This window comes from Colletotrichum truncatum (assembly GCF_014235925.2).
Source record: "Colletotrichum truncatum strain CMES1059 chromosome Unknown Contig_0006, whole genome shotgun sequence".
Lineage (NCBI taxonomy): Eukaryota > Fungi > Ascomycota > Sordariomycetes > Glomerellales > Glomerellaceae > Colletotrichum > Colletotrichum truncatum.
Genome location: NW_027222403.1, coordinates 3,761,880 through 3,781,854, shown reverse-complemented (window position 1 = coordinate 3,781,854; position 19,975 = coordinate 3,761,880). Strand labels below are relative to the sequence as shown.

Sequence of the window (19,975 nt, the reverse complement as noted above, 5' to 3'; positions counted from 1 at the left end):
AACGGATTGACGGCAGTCGTTTTTCATTTCTTGTATACTTTGAGATGCGGACTTCAGATCACTCCCCAAACTTGTTAACTGGTGGTTTATGGCGTTACGACAGGTTTCGTATTTACGATCTCGGTCAAGTTGCTGCTTTTGCATTATCTCAAGCAGTTGCATCGCAGACTTTACATTTGCGCTGACTGTTTCGAACTGGTTCTCATAACCATGCTCCTGCTTCTCTTGCTGCTGCTGTAATTTGTGGGCAGTTTGGCGACATTCGGCGATTTGGTTGCTGAGAGCAGTTAGTTCTCCGGTAATGCCGTTCAGCTTCTCCAGCGTATTTTTGTACTCTGAAGCTGTAAAGGTGGTGAGATCGTTGTACGCCTTTTGAATGTCGCGTGAGAGGTCGCTGGGCTGTAGAACAGATTTCACCAGGTCATCCAAGGTTTGAGCTTCTTGATGATGCTCGACAACTCGTCTTTCGGGATTGCCTGGCCGAGTCTCGTGTGTTTGAGTAGTCTCCTGTGCGCTTTGCCCTCCATCTTTGACCAAAGAGGATGATTCCTGTTCTTCGGAGGTTGGATCTGGTTGGGTGAAGGTCGCATCCAAAATGTCGCAATCTCGCTCCGGGTAGGGGTTTGTGTTTTTGTCAAGGCTCATCGAAGCTTTTGCGGGAGATTCCCCGGTTTTTCTGTAATCGGGTTTTCCCGATTTAAGTAGTTCTCTGCCACTTTCAGGTGCAGAGAACAAAGAATTTTGGTTGAGTGGAGAGGAAGAAGAATCCCTAGCTGCTAATGACTGCTTCTCTGCTTCCGGCTCAAGATGAAGATTTGAATCGGTGGTCTGGTCAACGCCGAATGCCGGCTCTCCCAACTGTAGAGAATGAGGTTCATCTTGTACACATTGACGTTTCGTGATATTTCTATCACAGTCATTAGATTCTCTTCTGCGCTTTTGCCCAAGTTGATCTGGAGTGTTGACAAGTTCATCGACGGCCGTTTCATGTACGGTTGATGTTGTTGATCCAACAGGGATGGTGTCTGGGGCGTTGCTTAACTTCTTAACCGCGTCTTTCGAATCGAGTTCGTCGTCTTCAGCTTTCTTGATGAATCGTGCTGGAAACAGCTCACGATTGCTGTTACTGCTGCTCCTGCCGGATCTCGACGCGTCACCTTTGATCATCAAGGTTGCTGAAGTTTCTCCGTCCCAAGAGAACGTCCGAAGAGGTGGTATATTATCTCTCCTCATCAGCGACTGATAGTTAACAGTGATTTGATGGTCCCAGTCCTCTCTGACAGCTTCCCATTCGGCCGCAATGACATGGTCAGGTGGCAACCCTGACACGGGAACATCTTCGGCTCGTTCAATCCATGCGTCAATCAGATCTGTCAGGAGATCACAGTGTTTGTGTCGTATCTTTGGAGACCGGACATATGCAAGGCGGCGGCCCACATATGTCCTAACCAGTTGCTCAGTTTGCTGTGCGCTGGTATTACAGCCCCAGCTCAGACGGACGAATTGCCAGAAATTGTCATGGTCGAACGACAAGTGTTGAGCAGTGATCAATATCCGAAACAATACGACTAGATTGACGTATATGCGCCGTTTGCGATGCTCAAGTTCGTTGCCTCTGCTTTTGCCGTCGTGTTCCCCGTCAATATGTCTTGTGTGAATGGGGTTCAGGAGTACAGCTTTGGACATGATCAAATTTGACGGCCATGGCGCCTTGTCCAGGGATACGCCGCTGATGAACCAGATCTTGTTATCTGATGCGTCGCTCGATTTGGACATCTTGACAAGATATGCTGTGTTAAAGGCCTATGGGCATCATGATACCCCTTTTGAGGGGGTTAGGTGTGGTTTTTATGTAGGAAGCTTGGGGACAGGGCGGGACCGTGACTTTTTCTCTTCCCTTAATTAAAAAAGGAAAAAAGATAGAGTTTGTCGTCAATTTCTGGATTCGCAGGGAAGATGACTCCTTGCTTCGTGCAGGGGCATACACACACACACACACACACACACACACACACACACGCTAAGGCTAGGGTGCGCAAGCGCTACACAGTGAACCGAGCTACGGTGGGAGGTAGCAGCACACCTCCATAGGTTATTAAGCTTCCATCTGACGAAAGCACAACTGCTGCCCCTCTAACGCCAGTGTTTGCACCAACACGGGAAAGGCTATTAGAAAGCCAAAATCGACAGGAGTGGTGGGTTACCCTAGCAATAGCGACGCAAACTATAGCGGTCTTTGCACATTTGCCTGCAATTTGGGCTATTGCCCATCCACAGCATGTGCAATAGAAAAACACCGCGATTATATGCCAAAAATATCACCCTTCAATCCAAACACTCACGCACAGGTGGTGGACATGGCAGCTTTTCTCGTATATGTAGCTAGGCATCGATCAGGTCTTCAGACCCGTACGGAGCTTGCAACGGTTAGGGAGATTGGACATTCAAAGAGATAAACGAGTCTTCAATAAAACCACGCTTCTTCTTTGATGGCGATGCGGCTCGGCCATGATATAAAAGATCAATTTGTAGATTTATAGATTTGATCGTAAGTTGCTGGAAGACGAGACTCAGTAGGCAGTGGTTAAGTTCTAACCAATCACCCCACTCAAGGCCCCCACCTCTCGATAAACCCTCTCTCACGTAAAAGATGCCGAAAACAACAACACAAAGAAGAGATTCAGCTAGAACTCGAGTTTGTTACCTATCGAAGGTAACTAATTTCACAATGTGCCGGGTTTGCTATAGTCTTCTTCTCAAAGGAGAGTTGGACGAGGCACAGGTTTCTAACGAACAAGAGGAAGGAAAAGAAGAGAGGCAAGAGGAAGAAGGCGAGGAGGAATACTGTCGACCACCACCACCGCCAGACCCACCAAACAAGACTTTCGTTCAGCCTGCGCCTAGCCATGATGGTGCCCCAACCTTCGTGGCGTACAAAGTCTACGACACTACCCCAGACTCTGAAGGTGCACTCCGACTTTTGCGTCCCCCTTTTGGCATTGTCGTCTACGATACAACACATACCGCCTGTCCGGCTCGTAGCGCCCGCCTCGCCCGTGCTTTGTTTGACTGGACCTGGCGGATACGCAAGATACACTCTAGACCAGACAGAATCGAGGTCGTCACGCTACCTCTACCGCAATCCTTATTAGACGTCGAACGCATAGAGGCTTGCACCCGCCATTACGAGGATGAGAGCCGGAACCGTCTGCTGATTGCTGATAAAGCTGAAGCGGCCTCATGGTTCCTACCCGAGCGCATCATGGATAATCACTATGCGCGGAGGATCCTTGCTATTAACCGTTTTGAGGATGATGGCAATAATGATGCCGAGGTCGCCTTTTGGGAGGAGTCGCTTGGTAATCGTGATCCTTTTTGCCCAGCCATGGAGGAGCCTAAAGAGAGCCGGTCTGGCAGCTTTCTTTGCATCGACTGGCAACCCCGTAAGGAGACATGGCAGTTGTTTAATGGTATGCCCTACTCCCCCGAATTTCGTGTTAGTTTTCATGTTTTTGGGTTTGAAGGTTTTGGGCCTTGCTGTATGGATATGGTGGATGCGATCGAAATATTCTACAATCATTTTATACCTGATGGCCTGCTCGATCGACAATTGGAGGAGGCTAGAAAAGCTTGATTGTAGTGTTGTTGATGAGCAACTAATTCAAACTTCAGCAAGATAGGAGGAGTTTTACTAGGTATCTAAGTAGTAATCCGCTTTACACTGTGAACCGAGCTGCGGTGGGAGGGGGTAGCAGCACACCTCCATAGGTTGTTAAGCTTCCATCTGACGAAAGCACTGTCGATGCTTTATTGACTACTGGTATGTAGAGGTAGTAGCCGCATAGACTGGAGTCCGACGAGGACTGGGCATAGGACGGAATATGAAAATCGGTGTTGAATTAGCATTTGATACCGAACGCAGTCTCGCTTTGCCATGAGTAGCGTCGGGCTGCAGTAGGTAGGGCTAAAGAGACCCAATGCAGACTCCTGCAGACTATAACCGGGGAGAAAGTTAGGGGGCATGCATGCGCTATTAAGCAGTGGCGATCAGAGAGCTAGGGGTCCCCTTGGCTCTAGATCACATAAAAGCTTCATCAGTGCATTCTCGCGCAACGCAGTCAAAACGTCAATGCAGCAACAAAACATGACGCCCAACAGTTAAGAATAGAAACTTTTATTTGGCGAAATCCGTAGTTTCAAACCCCGTGCCATATAACTCACCCAATCACCAATACGCTGCGGAAACGCACCTTGTTGGAAGTCATATGCTCCGACGCCTTCTTCGCATCGTCCAGAGAAAACTTCTCAATCATACATTTGACGCCGTGTGTCGCCGCAAAATCAATTGCCTCCTCCGAATCCAACTGGTTGCCGCTCGGCCAGCCCACCACCGACTTGCCTCCGACGATCAGGTCCACAGAGTCAACTTCCAGCTTCCCTACCGGTGCCAACACACACAGCTTGCCCCCCGGCTGAAGACCGCCGGTGAGAGGCGAGATGGCCTTGGGGTTAGGCGCCGTCGCGAGAATCAAAGCGGCGCCACCGAGCTCCTTGAGTTTCTTGACGGGATCCTCTGCCTTGGTGTCGATGTACTCGTGAGCGCCGAGCTGCTTGGCAAAGTCCTTCTTTTCAGACCCCGAACTCAGCGCCACAACCTTGTATCCCATACGGTTGGCGTACTGTATGCCGAGATGACCGAGGCCACCTAATCCCTGGATGGCGACCAAGTTCCCCTGCTCGATACCCGCCTTGCGGATGCTGTTGAAGACGGTGACACCGGCGCAAAGCAGTGGGGCCGCCTCGGCAGGGTCGACGTCCTTCGGTACCCGAACGACGGCCTCGGAGCGGAGTAGTACATACTCTGCGTATCCACCATCACGGAAGACACCGTTGACGGTCCCCTTGTCGCATGTCTGGAAAAAGCCCTTTTGGCATTGGCGGCAAGTCCCATCGTGGCCTGGGCGGGTACAATGTTAGAGCGGGCACTCATCAGAAGTCATACTCACTAATTCCGCAAAAAAAAGGGGGGCATCTTACCTCCATGCCAAGCGCCTCCCACCCTCTCTCCGCCAGAGAACCTGGTCACGTTCTCGCCGACTTCCACTACGTCGCCGATGATTTCGTGGCCGGGAATACGGGGAAATACGTCGCCGAAGCCGCCCTGCTGGACGCCCACATCGGAGTGACACACACCACAAGCCAGCACCTTGACGAGTACAAGGCCGGGGCCCGGCTTCTTCAACTCCTGCTCTACGATCTTGAGCGGCGCATCCTTGGATTCCAAAATGGCAGCCTTGAACGTCTTTGGAAGTGATGACATTCTGACTAATGCTTCGTTCGCGTCTGGTGTGGATCGTCTGGCGATAACGAGTCCGGAGAGATGCTACAAATAGCTTGTCTACCTGGTAGAGAAGATGAAGTTAAGGTCTATGTAAAGAATATTTGCAGCTCAATGCCCCCCTTATATAATGCCGGGGAGTTTCTGGTAACAGGCCTAGCTTCACTGATTGTGTCGGACATGGCAGCTAACTCCAGGCTAACCCCTCACCTCAACACGATCAACAAACTCAAAGAAGAATAAGCATGTATCACTACTTCGCTTATAAACTGCTAGTATCCCAGGCTGCAGTATGCCTCAGAAGGCATAGCTGGCTCGAGAGGGGTCGCGAAGCACATGATTCCGGGATGCCATTAAGCAGATATGCATCAGAAGGCTCCGTGATTGGTCTGCTAGCTCCTTATCTAGCACCCACGAACCTGCAGTAAGAATTAAGAGCAAGTTACGGTAGTCGAGTACATGCAACTGCAGTAAGCTCTCGCATTCAACAAGTGAGTTTGTGGGGAAGTCAGGGGAAAAGTGCTTTGGGTTTTAGCCACAGGCGGGCCTAGAGCTCCGGATGACATCAACAACGTCCAAGTCGTCCCATCATCGCCAGCCAATGATGACGTACACGTCAGCATCTAGCCCTGGGTGCGCCCTTTTCCGATTACTGAACCATACCACAGTTATTAAGATATCGCAGTAGCCCAAGTCCCCCATGTGGGCAACTTAACAGCCGTTCAGGCGCTTCGTGTGTGACTCCTCCCGCCCACTAGCAACTGCGCTAGACCCAACTCCCGTCGAACCCGCGCGGGAATAACGGTAGATGAGCATGTTCAGTCTCCTTATTACAGAAAGGGGAGGGGACCCATGTTCGGAAAGATGCTACTAAATCATAGACTTAATCGCGTCTTGTTCCCTTCGCTAACCCCGTTGACCAATCATACGAGGCCTCTTCGGGTTTACACAGTTGCTATTCTCCAAATCCGAACGGACATTGGCGGAATTACCTATACAGCTGCTGGCTGGGCCAGCTACTAGGTTTAATTCAGTAGAGGCCTCTTAACTCCAGGTCCTAGATAACCTACTATGTAGCACTACGTAGTATAGCCGCGGCCCTATCGGACCAATTCCAGCAAAACCCATCCCAACCCGCTCCAGAGCTCATGCGGAGGCTCCGGCCCGCACAGTAATTACACGGCTCCGATGGGGCTCCGGGCTCCATTCCACCAACATACACTACTTAAGACACTCGCGGTTCGCGCCCATCACGATGTCCGAGTCACAAAGTGGAAAAAGGCCGTGTGCACAGGCAGATTAGTCCGAAGTACGATTTCCCTCCCGGACTCCCGGTCGGGACCCTCTCATACACAAATCCGTCGCAAGCTCGGCCTTTCGCGCATTAGAGCCACGCTCCCCCTACTAGCGAATATTTGCTAGGCTTTGAGACTTTGCTCCATTATACACTACGTCAGGCAGATGATTACAGATCGGGGACCACAAGGGTCCAATGCGCGCAATGGTCAAGGGGATTACCGTTTCGCCTTTCAGTTAGACGCGATGAACAAATTGCTTTGCGCAGCCTAGACATAGATTTAGATATTTAACATTTCCAGAAACATCTGCATAGTCCTCCTAGTACAAGCAAAATCCCTTCCATTAACTCGGTTCGACAGCCAAAGCGACGTTGCCTAGCGATACCATCAAGATCCGAACTTAGTATCAGGTCCTTTCCACCAAATCCAAAACTAGCAAACATGTCCCTCCAAGACAAAGTCATCCTCGTCACAGGCGGTTCCAAGGGCATCGGCAAGGCCATCGCCCTCTCCGCCGCCGCCCAAGGCGCAAAGGTCATCGTCAACTACAGCAACGACTCCTCCGCCGCTGACGAGGTCGTGGCCCAGATCGGCAGCGACCGCGCCGTCGCCGTGCGCGCCGACAACTCCAAGACGCCGGAGCTCCAGAAGCTCGTCGACGCCGCCGTGGAAAAGTTTGGCCGTATCGATGTGCTCATCCCCAACGCCGCCATCATGCACATGCGCACCGTAGAAAACACGACGGAACAGGATTTCGACGAAATGTTCAACACCAACGTCAAGGGTCCCTACTTTTTGGTCCAGGTATGATTCGTCCTTTTTTACTAGTGTAACTGCATTCACAACGACTCACAATCCCAATAGAAAGCTCTCCCTCATATGCCCGAAGGAGGCCGCATCATCTTCCTCTCGACAACTGTGCTCGCCTCCAGCAACCTTCCTCCGCCATACCTCCTCTACGCCTCGACCAAGGGCAGCATCGACCAGATGACCAAATTCATGGCCAAGGACCTGGCAAAGAAGGGCATCACCGTCAACGCAATCGCCCCAGGTGCCACCGGTACGGAACTCTTCTTCAAGGGCAAGACGCCCGAGATGATCAAGTATGCCGAGGCGAGCAGCCCCTTCAACAGGCTCGGCACACCGGAAGAGATTGCTGCCGTCGCGACTTTCTTGTCAGGCAAGGATTCATCATGGGTTACCGGTCAGGTAATCCGTGTCAATGGAGGAACGGCGTGAAAAGAACACCCAAAAAGACTTATGCTGCGCATTCATTGCTGTAGAGAATATATAAAAAATAAACCGTTCAACGCCCAGGCCTGGGGTTTTCCAAGGCTGATTTGATAACAGCATATCCCGCGTCACCGTCCTGCTCGCATTATGCATCCAGCTAGCTCTATTACTGCGCACCCAGGGCAGCAAGTGCATTGCGCAGCTCCTTGACCGCCGTCGGCACATCTTCAAAGTTGAGCGCAGAGATGGCCCACTTTGCGTGCTTCTGCGCCTTGGGCAGATCCAGGTCGTCTGTCGGCCCGCTGTTCGGCGTCCACGAGTTGTTGGAGATGGGAACCACGGGGGCTTTCGGTTGTTGCGGGATCGATGGTGGGGGCTTGAATTGCTCAGGGGCAGGTGGGGGTGTTGGCTTGGGTATTTGAGGTGGCTGCCACGGTGAAGCATTGTTGGGTGGGCTGAAAGATGGCCCCGCCGACGATCCGGCAAAAGGTGAAGGGGCAGAGGGTAAGTTCGCTGGCCCTGTCGTGTCGTTGGCACCGGTTTGGCTTAGAGGCGAGGGAGGAAACTGTTCGGGCGGGTCGAAATAGCCCTGTGTTTGAGGCACCTGAGGTTTTACATCGTTTCCTGACGGGACTGATGGCAGGTCCAACACACTTGACTGCGCAGGTTCGGACTCGGCGGGGACGTTTGGCGGCGTAGCTACGCCTGGGGACGCAGCCTTCTTATAAAACTCGGTCTCGGGGTCATCCTCCACGAAAGCAGCCTTCGGCGGAGGCGATGCTAGGCCTTGTACCTCTGGGTCGCTGGGGTCCAGAATAGGGAGAGCTTCCTCCGGTTCCGGCTCTTGCTTGGGGTTCGACTCGTTCGGGTCCTTGCCCTCCTTGATAGCCTTGAGTATGCGGGCGGCATTCCACTTGGCGTACTTGACCTTCTTCTGCGTCTCTTCATCTATTTGACCCCAAATGTTGCCTAAAAGGAAGAATGTTGCGGCAGCATCGTACGTGTCGGCAGTTTGTCTGTCAAAGAAGGTCAGCAACTAGAGCTGAACAAAAGAAACGGAGATCATTCAGCCAGCGTACCTGGTGACTCGGTTCGCCCGCATTACTTTCTCTGCTCGGTCGAAAGCTTCCTGAGCAAACTGCTCCACATATGCCTGGCCGACCGTATCGTCGGTGATGGCTTCCTCCGCCGAATTCTCGGTTTTCGTCTGTCAATCGCTGTCAGGGCTGAATCTTTCTGGGGTATTTTCCTGTTTTATCGGGTTCCTTACCCGCTCAAGACGGTCCATTAGATTAGTTGTGTAGGAAAGGCTCTCGTCGTCGACATTGTGCAGTTGTTTAGCCAGAATCTGATTGATAACCCAGTATTCGCCTGAACAACGTGTTAGTTGGAAGTAGATATAAATGAGCCCCTACTTCACGTACACCAATAGGTGATGGCAGGCTTATGATTGCGCAGCTGGTTCGCGCGATTGATGAATCTCGTGATGTCGGCCTGTCGCAGGCTATCGGGGATCGGTTCGGCCATGGTGGGCTGCGGCAGGTAACCCGAGAGGATCGAAGCTCGTAAGAATCACGATTGCTGATGAGAAGCGTCAATAAGCCAAAGCAGGCAAAAAATGACGACGCAAAAATAAAAACAAAAAAAATTGAACCGGCGGCAGGCAGCTCAAGGGCGCAAAGGGGCAGCGGACTTGCGACGAGGGGTGCAACACTAAGGTGTTGGAGACATGTTCTTGGGTATCTTGGAAGCCTTACCGCAGCGTCAAGTTCCCCCACATGGCATCACAGCGGGGGGGAAGCAGAGAGGTACAAGGATTATGTACCCTTTTGGTCCTTCTGGTCACGCCCCAGCTGCCTGAGAAGGGGACAGGTGGGAAGGTACTGGAAGAAAAGTGGGCTGATTGTGAGAGAGGCTGCTGCGCCACACCCATCGGCCACGTTGTTTGCAAGTTGGAGATGTGGCTCAAGCTTCAATAGCTCGTGTGGGGCTGTGGCTTGAATAAGCCAGTAGTACTTCCACCTAATTGACTGGAAATTTCCACGGTTCCATTCACAGACTAATTGAGCCCCCCCTTAGGCCTGCCAGGCCAGGCAGGCTATACTACTTTACAGGTGAGGTGAGGGGTTCGCGTCTCACAGTTCCACGCTGGCCTTTTTTTTCTCTGGCCCGGTAAAATGAAAAAGATGCCAACTTGACACTTTTTTTTTTTCTTTCTCTTTTCTTTCCGTTCTTTTCCTCGTAAAGACCTTCCTCCAATTCTCTCGGTCCATAAATGCAAGACCAAGGTCCTTCAGCTGCTGATTCTAGCTGAACCTAGTTCCTTGCTCTGATCATATCCTTCCAACCCGCCGTTATCTCATCCCTCTCTTCTTTTAACGACGTCTTAGTCTTATACGACCTAACAACCGGTTACAACACCCCCACTAGCTTGCTCGTCTCTATCCACCACGATGCATCACCCCACTATGCTCGCCGCCGCTGGCGTTGCCGTCCTGTCGGCTTTGCCCGGTGTTCAGGCCGGCATGTACCCAAAGAGCTCTCCCGTTTTGCAGCTCGACGCCCGTAGCTACGAGCGTTTGATTGCCAACTCCAACCATACCTCGGTATGCATGCGCCCACCACCAGTCAAACAAACCCGTATATATGTCCCTACTGACTTACACACCAAATTCAAAAATTATAGATTGTCGAGTTCTACGCCCCTTGGTGCGGTCACTGCCAGAACCTCAAGCCCGCCTATGAAAAGGCTGCCAAGAACCTCAACGGTCTTGCCAAGGTCGCCGCCATCGACTGTGACGATGACGCCAACAAGCCCTTTTGCGGCAGCATGGGCATCCAGGGCTTCCCGACTCTCAAGATCGTGAAGCCCGGCAAGAAGCCCGGCAAGCCCATCGTCGAGCCGTACGAGGGACCCCGCACCGCCACCGGCATCGTCGAGGCCGTCGTCGGCAAGATCACCAACCACGTCAAGCGCGTCACCGACAAGGACCTCGACTCCTTCCTCGAGGGCGACAAGCCCAAGGCCATCCTCTTCACGGACAAGGGCACCACCAGCGCCCTCCTCCGCAGCGTCGCCATCGACTTCCTCGACGCTGTCACCGTCGGACAGGTCCGCAACAAGGAGTCTGCGGCCGTCGAGAAGTTTGGAATCAAGTCCTTCCCCACCCTGGTGCTTCTGCCCGGTGGCGACAAGGAGCCTATTGTCTACGATGGAGAGATGAAGAAGGATGGAATCGTCAAGTTTATTTCTCAGGTCGCCGAACCCAACCCCGACCCCGCGCCCGCCAAGGGTAAGAAGACCGAGAAGAAGTCGGAAAAGAAGAGCAAGTCCGCGTCTGCCAAGTCTAGTTCCTCCACTAAGCCCGCCGCCGCCTCCGAGGAGGCATCAGCCGAACCCGAGGCGCCTACCGAGACCCCGTCTACCAAGGCGGCCCCTCCTCCTCCCGCTCCCGCCGTCCCTGTCCTCGCCACCCCCGAGACTCTCCAGCAAGAGTGCCTCACTTCCAAGTCCCACACCTGCGTCTTGGCATTTGTCCCGACCAAGGAGAGCGAGAACGCCCAGAAGGCCCTGGGCAGCCTCGCCGAGATCGCCCACAAGTACGCCATTGCTCAGCGCAAGCTGTTCCCCATCTTCGCCGTTCCCGAGGAGAACACCGCTGGTGCTTCCGTCGTCAAGGGTCTCTCCTTGAAGGACGAGGTTGAGATCGTCGCCGTGAACCCTCGCCGTGGCTGGTGGAGACACTACGAGGGCAACTTTGACGCCAAGAGTGTCGAGAACTGGATTGACGCTATTCGACTGGGTGAGGGCTCCAAGCAAAAGTTCCCCGAGAGCCTGGTTGTCGAGGAGGTCGAGGCCGCGCCCAAGGAAGCCACGGAGTCTACCGCAGCCACCGAGCCCACCCCCGAGGCGGAGACGGAGGCCCCCAAGGAGACGGTATCTGAGCCTCCCAGCAAGCACGATGAGTTGTAAAAACTGCTTCTCATCTTTTCTGTATGCATAATTAGTCGGAGCTGTAACATAGTAGTAATCAGTAAGGGAGTCTGACCGTTGTCAAACATGATTCATTCCGTCACCGTGATGCATCTTTTTTTGTTCAAGACGACACTCTTAGGATTCCATCTCCAAATCCAAACCAGTACCCTTCTCTACCGTACCCTCCTGCACCATCTGTCTGCCCTTCTCCTTCACAACTCGATCCATGAACTGTCGCACCTGCTTGCATCCATCCACACCGACGGCGAGCATGCCCTCCATACGACTGACCTGGACACGACTCTCGCAGACCAAGACCGCGACACGGTCGGTCAGGCCCAGAGTTCCCACGGTGAGGTACGGCAGCTCCTGCTCTTCCTGCGTATTCAAATCCAGCAAGGGATCCGCGCCGTCGTCGGCAGCTGCGTATGTCGAGGTCGAACCAGCCGTGCATGCGGCAATGTAGTCGGTCATGGGGATACCCGCATCGATGAGGGCGAGGGTGGAAGCATTAAGGAGAGCAGCCAGCAGAGAGCCGTCCTGCGACAGTACGTGGAGGGAGATGGAGATGCTGCTGTGGGGGAAGAGATGGGTGTGAAGGTTCGCCGAGACGGCCTTGGCAATCGTTGCCTCGAGCTCCTGAGTTCGCCTGTCGTAACATGTAGTTTTAGCTTTCCATATCCCATCACATGTCTTTTTTTTTTCTTTCTTTCTTCATTAATTGGGAATTAGGTAAGCACCCACTTGTCGTTGCGACCGCGCTTCTTGCGATCAACAGAGCTGAAGCCGGCAACCACGAGGTTGACGTTGACAGCAGCCTCCTTGGTCTGACCGCCTGCGCCTCCGCGACGTTGGGGTTCGCTCGGTCCCGTCACGACGCACATGACCTTTGTGTGTCCCATCTCGAGGTAGCTGGAGCCGTCGGCGGCATCCTGGGTACGGATCTGGGCGTGCAGTCGTCGGAGCTCGTTCCATCTGCGGCCGTCGACGCGCAGCAGCGCCAGGGAATACGTGGAGGTATCGAGAGGCATTTTGAAATAAGTGTGAATCTCTTTTCCAATGTCGAGCAGCAATGCAGGGTCGGTACGACTAAAGACGGGTGTGCTTCAAAGAGCTGGGGTGGCTGATACCGGAAGCCAAAAAAAAAAACGGGAACGAGGCTGCGCTCAGAAACAAAACCAAAATTTTGGAAAAGCGTCAATCCACTACAAGCATGGCACTTGCCGACCCGCCCCTCTGAAAATCAAAGTGGGATGGATGGATGGATGGTGGGGCCGGGTGTTCGGTGTTGGCGCCCCGTATCGGCGCACGAGCCACTGTGAACCCCTGGAAAAGCCCAGAGAGCCCAGAGGTCCTAGAGGAGAGCAGCAGCAGGCCCGCACTGTCCCTCCCGAAATCGTGGGGAAAGCTGGCCCCTCCTCTAAGCTTTAATACTATGTAAGCGAAGAAGGGGGAGGGCCAAAAGAAGAGGGAAAAGGGTGTTTTGAAACTAAAAAGCCCGGGTTTAGCATGGATGGTGCAGGTTGCGATGCACACTACACACCCGACAGAGCTTTTACGACTGAGACGCCATTGGCGGGAAGTGTGAAAACGCGGGGTAGCGAGAGTCAATGCAGCACTTAATGTTCGGCGTCTTGCCTAACGGGACGGACCATGAAGAGGGAAGGAATTCTAGCGGGCCACGGGACCCAAGCCTGGAAGTGGTCTGATGACGGGATCTTGGTAACGAGGCGCAGAGGTGGGTGTCGTGTGTGTGCGATCTCATCGCCTTTGGCGGGAGATTTACAGTAGATCATTCGCAGCCTCACGTATTGTCACGGTAGAGGATCAGGCACAGTCGATTGGTGACACATCGTGTTTCTCGTTCCTCGTCATGCTTATATTACACACAACTTCATCACAAGCGAAGAGTACGGTCGGCTACTATGGCCGCCGTCGTGACCCAGTTCAAAGTCCGTTACCTGAATTCCAGCCTGTCCCATGCCAAACCTGTCCGAAAAGCCAATCCCAAAATTGCGAGTAAAGTGAAAAAGAAAAGAGCTCAAACGAAGACGGGATGGACTTCCGCCATCACTCCATTACGCCATAACCAAAACGCCCATGCTGGACGTGTTAAATTCGGGTGGTGGCGGCACTAGCACCAGGTTGCTGCTGGGCTGGGGCTCGTCGTCGGGGCCGTCAGTCCATCCTCTCTCGGGGCCCCATCTAATCTTGCGGTTGTTCGCCGCAGTAACATCGAGGAGTCCTCGCATCATCGCGCCCGACTTCTTAACACTGGGCCACGCATCAAAGGTGACTGTGTCTAGCCAGGGCATCTCGTTCATAACTTCGGTGAGAAGCGATTGGCAGAAGCCTTCATAGAATCCGTCTGACCGGCGGAATCCGTTGAAAACGCCGTCGCTGGGGTCACACTCAACCATGACCAAAAGACGACGGACATTCTTACATTCATGGAGCCCCAGGGCGGGTTTAACCACCCATCCTCGCGGCGGCTTATTCCAGCCGGGGCCGAGACGCAGCTCCAAAGACGTAATGTGACTGCGCGAAGTCGGTTTAAGACGAGCCAGGAGAGGCTTCTTAGTCTTGAAGAAGCGACCCGGGTGTGTTGGGAAGATTCGGAAAGAGCGGCTGCTATAGAAGTAGTGCGAGACTTCGTTGTAAACGGTTCGACAGGTCCTCTGGATGCCGAGCTTTTTGTGCAGTTTCTTATAGTTGTCCGGGTCAAGATCAATGACACTGCCGCTGCCCTCAAAGTAATAGTCGTACACCTTAAGACGGAGTTCGGATGGCAGCGACATGAACGGAAAGGGCTTCGCCTTCCGTCTAGCCTTCCTCTCGGCGAGGGTCAGGGATCCCATAGGAAGATTGTTGACTTCGCTATCCCAATCGACTTCGGAAGCGTAGGTCGACGGGTAGGCCGAACTAAGGGGCGTGGTGATAGTTGAGGAGATGGGCGTCGGGTCGTGCGACGGGCCGACCGCACGCGATATCTTTAAACGGCGAACCATGGCGATCTGTGTTTCGTGTGATTCGACTCAATGGCAATGGTCGGCTATAATTCGAATATTTCAAGGTCCCGGGGTTTTTCTAGGACAAAGTCGTGGATTTGGTTGATAGGAACGGCGGGAGTGGCGGGTGGCGGGGTACTTTGTTGCGCAAGGGGGGTATCTAGTGGCTATGTGCAGCAGAGATTTCAATAGGCGTAGGGTGCGATATTCAGGTTGAGAAGGTCGACAGATAGTCTCGAAGGACGGAAAGAATCACAGAGGGTGGTCCCATTGTGATCGTAACATCGAACTTGGGGACCACCCTCTAGAATTCACCACACGCGACAGCCATGGTGACGGTATATGTAGATAGTGTAGTGCGAGTTGGATATTGAATGGGGGAGCGGGGCGACAGAGGCCGATTCGATTGATGAGAAGAGGTCGAAAAATCCTGTTCTTCGAGATCGCAATGAAGAAATGAATAAGAGTAATTCCGAAGCGGAGACACCGGGGGGGATATGCTCAGTTTATGTGAGAGGGGAAAAGACGACGGACGACGGATGGGAAGCGAAGCACCTTATGCATGAAGGTCACTGTCACTGCAAGACACACCTCTAAACACAGAGAGAGAGACGAAGCAAGGGAATGGGCGGCGGGGACAAGGTTCGCACGTGAGCCGACGCCAGGATGGTTCTGTTTAATTGACTAAGCCTGATTAACAAGGGCCAATCAGCTGAGGCGAAGACCATGTGGAACGGCTTCTGTACCAAAAATGACCTCATTGGGGGAGACAGGGGCAGGAGTACGTAGTCAAATTGGGGACGTACTGTACTGCTTACAGTGTGACACGGTACGGCCGGAGACCGGAAGAAATTCGGCGATTAACGGGGGGGAGCTTGGGGCTAGATGGATGAATCCAATGAGAGCTCTGGATTCATCTGGAAACTCTGCTAAAGTGGGGGCCACACTCTCAGTCCACCCAATTAGTAGTCCACCAGCCAGCTGGAAGGAAGAGGACAGGGAAAAGGTACGTAACTGTGCACCGGCGCTGCCCTTGTCAGAGCAGAGCCTGAACCTGCCAAAGGTCCGTTCAGTGGTGTCTTCCTCTCAAAAAATTCTAGTGCTTTCGTCAGGAATATCCTCCAGCCCACTCCACCCAACATCCAACAACGCCCACCAGGCTCTCTTTTCCTTGCTTGGGCGCATTCCCTTTCGCGTCTTCATCCTTTTCGAATTGGAACTGCATCACTGTTGGGTCATTAATACCCCTTGTATTTTTACACACCGACTTTGGCCCTTGAAACGCCATGCTGTCGAGGGCAGCTCGGATCGCGCGCCTGCAGCCGACTGCGGCGCAGCTCTATCGCTCTGTCGCTGTCACATCACCAGCTGCGAGACCTCAGTTTGTGGCCTCATCATGGAGAAGAACTTTTGCACAGGAGAATAAGCCCAAGGGACCCGAGGCCCCTAAGCCCTTCAACAACGAGAAGCCCGCCGATTCGACACCGGAAGAAACAGCATCATCCAAGTCTTCAACCAACACATCCGAAGCCGAAGCCAAGTCAGATGCCTCCGATGCGAACGAAGCGCCTCAAGAGTTCAAGGGTCCTCTGCCCGATCTGACCCAGGGTATTCCATCAACTCTCGCCTACGAGATGTCTGGAGCAACCAACAAGGCCGCTCTCGCCGCCATTGCTGAGGAGGAGGCCGTCGCCTCAGGTGGTGGCCGTGGTCGCGGAGAGCTTCCCGATTCCGCTTACGTCTCGTCAACAGACAGGAAAAGGCAGCAGCTCGCAAACCGTATGTTCCTTGCCTTCATCGGCTTCGGCTTGAGCGGTGTCGTCTATCTCGGACGCAACTGGGACGACAAGGACGAGGAGAAGAGACATGCCGAGGACGCCCCCAATGGCTGGTCATTCGGTGCTTGGTGGAACAGAGTAAAGGCGCGAACAGGCGACTTCCTGAACTACTATCAAGAACCGGCATTCGAGAAGCTGCTTCCCGACCCCGACCCGTCTTTCGAGCGCCCCTACACTCTCTGCATCAGCTTGGAAGACTTGCTCGTCCACAGCGAATGGACCCGTGAGCATGGCTGGAGAGTCGCCAAGAGACCTGGCGTTGACTACTTCTTGCACTACCTCAGCCAGTACTACGAGCTTGTTCTTTTCACCAGTGTACCCTTCGCCATTGGCGAGCCCCTCGTGAGGAAACTTGACCCTTATCGCTTCATCATGTGGCCCCTCTACCGCGAGGCGACCAAGTACAAGGATGGAGAGTTCGTCAAGGTACGCATACCTTCCCCGCGTGCTCTTTTTTTTCCACTTCCATACTGATTACCCTTTAGGACCTTTCTTATCTCAACCGTGACCTTTCTAAGGTGATCATCATCGACACCAACGAGAAGCACGTCCAGAACCAGCCGGAGAACGCCATTGTGCTCCCCAAGTGGACAGGTGACTCCAAGGACAAGGAGCTCGTCAGCCTTATTCCCTTCCTCGAGTACATCCACACAATGCAGTATGGCGACGTCCGCAAGGTCCTCAAGTCCTTCGACGGCAAGCACATCCCTACCGAGTTCGCGCGCCGCGAGGCTATTGCGCGTGCTGAGTTCCAGAAGCAGCTCGAGGCCAAGAAGAAGAAGGCGCCCTCTGGTATGAGCCTGTTGGGCGGCATGCTTGGCCTGAAGCCTTCCAACATGAGCCTGATGGTCTCCCCTGACGGCGAGATGAACCCTCACGAGGCTCTGGCCCAGGGCAAGATGCTCCAGGACATTGCTCGTGAGCGTGGTCAGCGCAACTATGAGCTCCTCGAGAAGGAGATTCGCGAGAACGGTGAGAAGTGGCTCAAGGAGGAGGCCGCCATGCAGGAGAAGATGCAGCAGGAGGCCATGCAGAACATGATGGGCTCCTTCGGCGGCTGGTTCGTCAAGAGTGACGACCCCAACAAGAAGCAGTAAAGAGGAGCAAATAAACTCCCAAACCGAAAAAAAACGAACCAAAACAAAACCGGGCTAATCAGCACAGACTGTGCGTTCTATTACCAAGATTTCTTCTCTCCTCTTACCAAAACTACTTGTACTTGTATCATCGGGGCGGGTTTCGGCGATGGGGAGGCGCCACAACTTGCATATAGACTTGACGACGCGAGGGTCTGCGTATGTACGAATCTCTGTATACTACCCTAACTCTAGGCCACCATGGAGAAGAAGCATGGTTTGACCAGCTTGGTGTATCTATGTGAAAATATTATATTCTCCGCATGTTTGTGGTATTACTGTGGTTGAGAACGAGTGTCCATTGAGTTACGTGACTAATAACTGTACATTATACTTGATGGCAGGTTTCTTTAGGGACTGCCTTGTATCGTTTCCCCATCATAAATCATGTACGTCCAAAACTGACGTACTTCATTTGGTAGTTTGTCTAGGCCATGAAAGCATGCCTCGGCAAATTCCTTTACCTGTCTGCGACTCTTCAATGCTAATCTTCCTGGAAATAAGAACCTTCCCTCTTCTCTAAGCGAACAAGTCTGTTCAGCTGAATGAACGGGTCATACCCTTACGCGCGCACTCTTCGCAGTTTGGATTCGTAAAGCATTGAAAGAACCTGGCCTCGATATTAGTCTTAACCACCTCAGTTTACCAAAGGATCCAAACGCAGACCCTAGCACGAAATGCCATGAGCGAGTCGACTTACCGATCATAATCCTCGTCCTTGTCAAACTTTGTACAGTCGCACGTTTTCTGGCAGTACTCCCAGGACAAGTTGATGGGCGGCTTCTTACCCGCTGCAATCAACGGGTCGACTTCCTGCGCGGACCTGGAGACCTTTTGCGTGGTTGGTACAGCGAGGCCGTAGCCGGCGAGGAAGGTGAATATCGTAATGCGAAGAAGCTGCATATTGATTTTCTTCGAAGGTTCGATGTATGTAAGTGGAGCTTAGAAATGATATTTAAAACTTGGTGTACTGCTTTGAAGCTGTATTCGACCTGATGTAGTCAAAGTTGTTCATCGAGGTTGTTCTCCGCCTTTTATATATGAAGCCGATCCGAACAAGTCGCTGTCAACGTTGAACAACCTCTCACCAGCGCATCACCTGCCCAGTGTTTGCTCCTTGGCTCGCAACCCGGGCAGCGGCAGAAGCCCTCCTGGTCCAAGACCTCGTGATCGCCAACAAAAATAGTGACGACGACGGGGTGATGGTATCCCACAAAGCACACAGCCTTGCACCGACCAGTCGTTCAAAAAAAAAAAACCAGGTACGGACCGAAAACGAAATATTAAAACAAAAAACCAAAAAAAAAAAAAAAAAAAAAAAAAAAAAAAAACCCACGATAGCGTTCCTGTCCTGGGCCGCGCGGCAGTGGTGGTACGGTTGCACACGACGCAGTCAAACAAACACACAACACATGGCATGAGTGACGGGCAAGGTCGCCAACGGCCAGCTAGGCGACTTATAGATGCGCGCACGCAGGAAGAACAGGACTCTTTCCCGGTATTCAGGGTAACCGGAGACCCCCCCCCAGTGGCAAGGGAGAACGCATCGTTCCTTTCCAGATAGTTCGTATCGTGTAGCCGCTTGTGCGACGGTGACGGAGACGCGTTGAACCGGATTGTATAGTGCCTTTTTTTTTTTTTTCTTTCACAGTTCACTTTGGCAAATATCCGTGTTGGTATGGGCTGATATTGCAACATCTCCAGCCCATCTCTCGGCGCCGAGAAGGGGGGCTTGTATTGTAAATTACTGTGGCTCAGGGGAGGGGGGTGATCATGGGCTCTCACAAGAGTGGGTTTTAAAGAAACACATGGCTGTGCTTGGGGTAGTAGATTGAGGTGAGACCTGTCACGGTTGACAAGGCACGCGAGGTAATCTGGAAACATTTGAAGAAGGGGAATACGGTTACCCCCTTGCAACTGCTTGCGTGCGAGCCACAACACACAAGATGTCTTTATGGTTGCCTCTTTGGCGGTGAGTTGACCCTGCCGCGAATCGTATGTAACATGCAGTGGCTGACAGATGTCACCACGGCCGTAGTGAGGAACTGGAGCACAGCATGAGGGGAAACTCGGCTACCGATGACAGGGCAAGATATATATAAAGATTGCAACGGGACACGGGGGGGTTACAAAGGCAGGGACGCTCGT

General features: G+C 52.9%; 9 protein-coding genes across 9 annotated transcripts; 4 read left to right on the top strand and 5 right to left on the bottom strand.

The window, feature by feature from the left end:
• Positions 1–2,728: 2,728 nt before the first annotated feature.
• Positions 2,729–3,634, top strand: CTRU02_210330 (ArcA-like protein; the record flags this gene model as incomplete). Its single annotated transcript, XM_036729782.1, has 1 exon — positions 2,729–3,634. One exon carries the CDS (start codon positions 2,729–2,731, stop codon positions 3,632–3,634), a length of 906 nt encoding a protein of 301 aa, XP_036578624.1.
• A 583-nt stretch (positions 3,635–4,217) lies between these two features.
• On the bottom strand, positions 4,218–5,320 carry CTRU02_210329 (alcohol dehydrogenase GroES-like domain-containing protein; the record flags this gene model as incomplete). The annotated part of the gene is made up of 2 exons (XM_036729781.1): positions 4,218–4,957; positions 5,038–5,320. 2 exons carry the CDS (start codon positions 5,318–5,320, stop codon positions 4,218–4,220), a joined length of 1,023 nt encoding a protein of 340 aa, XP_036578623.1.
• A 1,757-nt stretch (positions 5,321–7,077) lies between these two features.
• On the top strand, positions 7,078–7,875 carry CTRU02_210328 (short-chain dehydrogenase; the record flags this gene model as incomplete). Its single annotated transcript, XM_036729780.1, has 2 exons — positions 7,078–7,440; positions 7,501–7,875. 2 exons carry the CDS (start codon positions 7,078–7,080, stop codon positions 7,873–7,875), a joined length of 738 nt encoding a protein of 245 aa, XP_036578622.1.
• Positions 7,876–8,035: 160 nt separating this feature from the next.
• Positions 8,036–9,396, bottom strand: CTRU02_210327 (vacuolar protein sorting-associated protein vta1 like protein; the record flags this gene model as incomplete). The annotated part of the gene is made up of 4 exons (XM_036729779.1): positions 8,036–8,885; positions 8,949–9,076; positions 9,140–9,240; positions 9,294–9,396. The coding sequence occupies 4 exons, from the start codon at positions 9,394–9,396 to the stop codon at positions 8,036–8,038; spliced, it is 1,182 nt and encodes a 393-aa protein (XP_036578621.1).
• Positions 9,397–10,322: 926 nt separating this feature from the next.
• Positions 10,323–11,842, top strand: CTRU02_210326 (uncharacterized protein; the record flags this gene model as incomplete). The annotated part of the gene is made up of 2 exons (XM_036729778.1): positions 10,323–10,475; positions 10,556–11,842. 2 exons carry the CDS (start codon positions 10,323–10,325, stop codon positions 11,840–11,842), a joined length of 1,440 nt encoding a protein of 479 aa, XP_036578620.1.
• Positions 11,843–11,980: 138 nt separating this feature from the next.
• On the bottom strand, positions 11,981–12,876 carry CTRU02_210325 (3' exoribonuclease; the record flags this gene model as incomplete). Its single annotated transcript, XM_036729777.1, has 2 exons — positions 11,981–12,494; positions 12,590–12,876. The coding sequence occupies 2 exons, from the start codon at positions 12,874–12,876 to the stop codon at positions 11,981–11,983; spliced, it is 801 nt and encodes a 266-aa protein (XP_036578619.1).
• A 1,047-nt stretch (positions 12,877–13,923) lies between these two features.
• On the bottom strand, positions 13,924–14,853 carry CTRU02_210324 (3 exoribonuclease family protein; the record flags this gene model as incomplete). Its single annotated transcript, XM_036729776.1, has 1 exon — positions 13,924–14,853. The coding sequence occupies one exon, from the start codon at positions 14,851–14,853 to the stop codon at positions 13,924–13,926; it is 930 nt and encodes a 309-aa protein (XP_036578618.1).
• A 1,286-nt stretch (positions 14,854–16,139) lies between these two features.
• Positions 16,140–17,788, top strand: CTRU02_210323 (mitochondrial translocase complex component; the record flags this gene model as incomplete). Its single annotated transcript, XM_036729775.1, has 2 exons — positions 16,140–17,117; positions 17,177–17,788. The coding sequence occupies 2 exons, from the start codon at positions 16,140–16,142 to the stop codon at positions 17,786–17,788; spliced, it is 1,590 nt and encodes a 529-aa protein (XP_036578617.1).
• Positions 17,789–18,364: 576 nt separating this feature from the next.
• CTRU02_210322 (uncharacterized protein) lies at positions 18,365–18,730 on the bottom strand (the record flags this gene model as incomplete). The annotated part of the gene is made up of 2 exons (XM_036729774.1): positions 18,365–18,437; positions 18,528–18,730. 2 exons carry the CDS (start codon positions 18,728–18,730, stop codon positions 18,365–18,367), a joined length of 276 nt encoding a protein of 91 aa, XP_036578616.1.
• Positions 18,731–19,975: the final 1,245 nt, after the last annotated feature.